The following is a 4,235-nucleotide window of genomic DNA, read 5'->3' on the forward strand; positions in this document are numbered from 1 at the left end:
GGGTGGGGGGAGGACCAGGGAGGATGATTCAACCACTCAACCACTAGATGTCGCTGAAAACAACAAATCCTACACACTGTGCCTTTAACATTTGGCTCCTCATAGTTTAAAAGCTGAATCTACACTGTTGTACCTGATCCCAGGTTAGGTGTTTTATGTTGGGGGTGGGGCGGGGTCTCATTGAGTCCACCCGTCCTCACTGTTTCTTGGTCTTCTTTTTGCGCCAGCCGCCGCCCCGCCCTGCACCTGTTCGTCTCACAGGGGGTGGTGTGGAGTGGGACCGCCGGGCCGCAAGTACAAACCTCTTYCCTTTCGCTGCCTGGCTGATGAGTCCTGCGGGGGTCCGGCTGCTCCCCATATCCGGCATGTACCCCCCACGCCTCAGTGAGGACTCTCTCTTGTTGGAATCCAGTTTTGCGAGTGATTGGTGGTTTTTGTTCGCCGGCATGAGCTGCGTACTGATTGAATGCAGCTGATTAAACAGAGTCGGGCTGGTGGAACGGGTCGGACCACCTTTGCATGGGCGGGAGAACTTCATGGTGGCAGGGGGGCCCCAAGCATGAGGCTGGACTGAGTTTGTCTGGCACGTTGGTTCCTCTGGTCTCCAGTTGCTGCTGCGAATCAACTCACTGCAGTCAAGTTGTTAAAAAACGTAGAGAAAAACCTGCCAGCCAAAAACCAGACAGATTATCAGCCGATGTGAYGAAACCGCTCGCTTTAGCTCTTTGGAGACCTTTTTGGAGAAAAAAGAGCCTGAAACCACAGACTTCCCCCTTTTATTACAGCACATCAAGCATTTTCCTTTAAGGAAGTAAAAATCCATAAAGGAAATTCACTTCCTGGTTCTCCCTGTAGCCGAAAATAAAACTCAGAGCATAATCCGCTTCATACTTTATCTAAAATAAGTGCAGTTTGAGTTTAACAGACATCAGTAAAGAGAGCCTGCATGAAAGTCACTSTGCATCAGCTGCATGCTTCTATCCAACGGCACCATTGGATAGTTCTGCTCATCCAGAACCTTCTCTTCCCCAGCTTCATTGTTTCAAATTGATGTTCGGAGCAAGATTTTTTTTTTGTCTCCTAATTGAACCAAAACAATTAAAATGGAGCGTTGGTCGATAGTCTCAGTTCGACCTTTTACAAAGTGAACGCSCTCATTACATTAAAGTTTTCATAATCAATTCCACTCATGCTGCTAGTTCATCTTTCATGCTTTTATTTTGAAAACTTACATCTYAAGTGGAACATTACAGAATTAGAACTGATGTCTGAAGCAAAAAATACTAAAATATTCTTAATATATTTTGGTAAATTTTCAAGTTTTAATTCTGATTAATTATTACAGCCTATATATACTTATACTACAGTATAGAATACAAATACTTTTGTCCTTTTTAAGAGGAAATAAAAGAATAAGCAATAAGAAAACTGGTTTTGGACAATTAGCCTTATSGTGAAAAATCATTAGAGCAGTTAAAATAACAATCCAGTCCTTTTTATTTATTGCTTTTTTTAAAGAAAAAATGTTTAATTAAAAATGCAGGTCTTCTGTGATCGACAGATGATTTGATGCCAGAGTTTAAAATAATCACTCAAATATTTTCACAGCAAATATGGCACTAAAAAGGTTAATTTAACACTTAAATATTTAGGGAAATTAGTTATTAAAGCTGCAACTGTTCAAGAAAAAAAACACAACAAAACAGCAAAAATAATAAATAATTGGAGGATAAAACCTTTAAAAATAAATAAAATAAAACAAAGGAAAAAAGTCGTATGAAATCTTAAACTATGAAAAAAAAACTAAATTTAAAACATTATGGTTAGGTGTAAATTATTACACATAATTAAAGTGTCCCAGATGACTGAATAATATTAATATAAATAAATGTCCAAAATAAGACGTTATGACATGTTTGAGTTGTAGCTTTGATTATAATTAAGATTTTGTGCTAAAATGACAAAGTTGTTGCTGTTTTGGTCGAATCTTGAAGCTAAAAGCTCAGTTTGTGTTAAAAGACTCTGATAATTTAACATATTTTTATTTTAATATTTGTAAACTTGTCTGAGTTTTGTCAGTTCTTGTTTTCTGCTGCTGATTTTGCTGTAATGAGACGAGCATCCAGTGATTTTATTCTCTGCGTTTCATTAAAATCTCTCATATCACATGATATTTTATTAACACAAGATTTAGACCTGTTTAGCCTCCAAATGTCCAAATAAAACCTTTTCTAAACCGACCTAAAATAAATGTGAATCATCAACACACCACAATCCATAACRGGATTTATTTTTCTGTGGCTCATTTAGAAGTCAGATAAAATCTGTAAATGTGTTATTGATGAAAAATTTAGTACTGATTTGCTTCCTGAGGCCAAAGTTGTAATTTTATTGATTACAAAGAACAAGAATTCTCCTCTTTGCTTCCATCATCCTGCTCTACACTTGTTTAGCTGCAGCCTCTATCCTTTAAATTAACTGGAATTTATTCCAGCAGGTGTCCAACTGATCACAAATATTATTAACCTGCAGTTTGTTTGATTTAGTGCAATCTATTAATATTTGTCATCAAAACATTTGTTCTATTGTGCAAACTCAGTCTGAATGCACAAAACTAAAGAAAATGGATTTTATGTAATTCAATAAAAAAGTAAACGRCTAAAATCCAATATTTTTTAAAGCCGACCCGACTACAAACATGTTGCACACAGAAAAAAATAGTATTTAAACAATAAAAAATAACGAATACATTTAAAAATGTAAAAATGCATGATTTTTTTGTTTTTCTCATTTATATAAAAGGTTTTTTATAGTGAATTTAATGAACATAAAATAACGCTAATAATGCTCAGTTTCTGTTATTATCTCTAGATCACATTTTTCATTTGTTACATTTGTTTACAAGCTTCATAATTTTTTAAACCCAAGTTTGTACAAAACTCTTCTGCATCTGTTTTGTTTGATTTTTGTTCCATAAAATTTATTTCTCACAAAACCTGACTTCAGTTTTTCTATTATAGTCAAAATTCACTCTTCAGTGCTTTTAATTTGTAGTAATTCTGTAATTCACTCTTCAGTGCTTTTAATTTGTAGTAATTCTGTAATTCACTCTTCAGTGCTTTTAATTTGTAGTAATTCTGTAATTCACTCTTCAGTGCTTTTAATTTGTAGTAATTCTGTAATTCACTCTTCAGTGCTTTTAATTTGTAGTAATTCTGTAATTCACTCTTCAGTGCTTTTAATTTGTAGTAATTCTGTCCTCTTCTGAAACCACACAAAGCTCTAAAATGTCTCGACACTTTCAAGCAGCTTCAGTATAAAAAGCTGAACAAAATGTTTGTATTTTGTAGAAGCTGAAACAAATAATTGTAGCTTTTCAGCCAGATCTGACCCCAGATCTGACCCCAGGTCTGACCCCTTTTACTTCATCAGCTGGAAGCAGAAGATGATGACATCTGGACCTAAGCCTGGACTCTTAACGCTGATGTGTTGTTTTCTTTTTTGTGTTAGATGGTGTTCCTGTGTGGACTGTTCCAAAGTCACCGTCAGGCGAGCAGCTGAGGAACGAAGGTCTGACTCCTCTGCGGTCGGCCGAGCCGTCCCCGRYCTCCAGGAGGCGGAGTCTGTCCCGTGGTGCTGAGGTGAGGAGCCGCTCTCCATTTCCCCCTCATTGCTTCAGGGGGTCTCTGCTGCCGGCGGGGTTATTTTTGTCTGCATGACACAGAGAAAATCCTCTTCTTTTTAACATCCTTCCAGTTTCAGACCTTAAACCAACAAGGCTGATAAACGTTCGTAAAGACGAGTTTGTTTTGTGGATTTTGTCGCCACAGTAAATCATTGATGCGTTCCGCTTTGAACAAATGTGTCGGAGTAAAGATTTCCGCCTCACCTCTCCTCCTGGTCTCCTGTGTTTACATTCGAGGCGAAGAAAGAGAGGCGCTCGTCGTCTCTGAGAGGTTGGACAGAGCTGCTGTCAGATAAGTGGGTCACACCGTGTGGAGGTGGGACTGAGCCCGATCCCAGGAGCTCTTGGCAGAGTCCTCCTGGCTGTCTGGACCGATCACCAGCAGGAAAAAACAAAACAAAAAACCACAGGTGACTCAGGCAGACTGTGGGCAAGTTAAGGCATTATAAGTTTACCTGCAACCTTACAGCTTGTAATTTACAGCAGGTAAAATAAGTATTGAACACGTCACCATTTTTCTCAGTAAATATATTACTAGAGGTGCTAATGA

General features: G+C 37.9%; 1 protein-coding gene across 1 annotated transcript in view; it reads left to right on the plus strand.

Moving 5' to 3' along the window:
• The window catches only part of osbpl10a (oxysterol binding protein-like 10a), a gene marked incomplete at its 5' end in the record, with an annotated part of 81,928 nt that overhangs the window by 63,514 nt on the left and 14,179 nt on the right, over positions 1-4,235 (plus strand). The window contains 1 exon segment of the mRNA XM_014013113.1: positions 3,511-3,641. Within this exon segment, the coding sequence (XP_013868567.1) occupies positions 3,511-3,641 (131 nt within the window).

The sequence above is a fragment of the Austrofundulus limnaeus genome, unplaced genomic scaffold (genome assembly GCF_001266775.1).
Source record: "Austrofundulus limnaeus strain Quisiro unplaced genomic scaffold, Austrofundulus_limnaeus-1.0 Scaffold98, whole genome shotgun sequence".
Taxonomy (NCBI): Eukaryota; Metazoa; Chordata; class Actinopteri; order Cyprinodontiformes; family Rivulidae; genus Austrofundulus; species Austrofundulus limnaeus.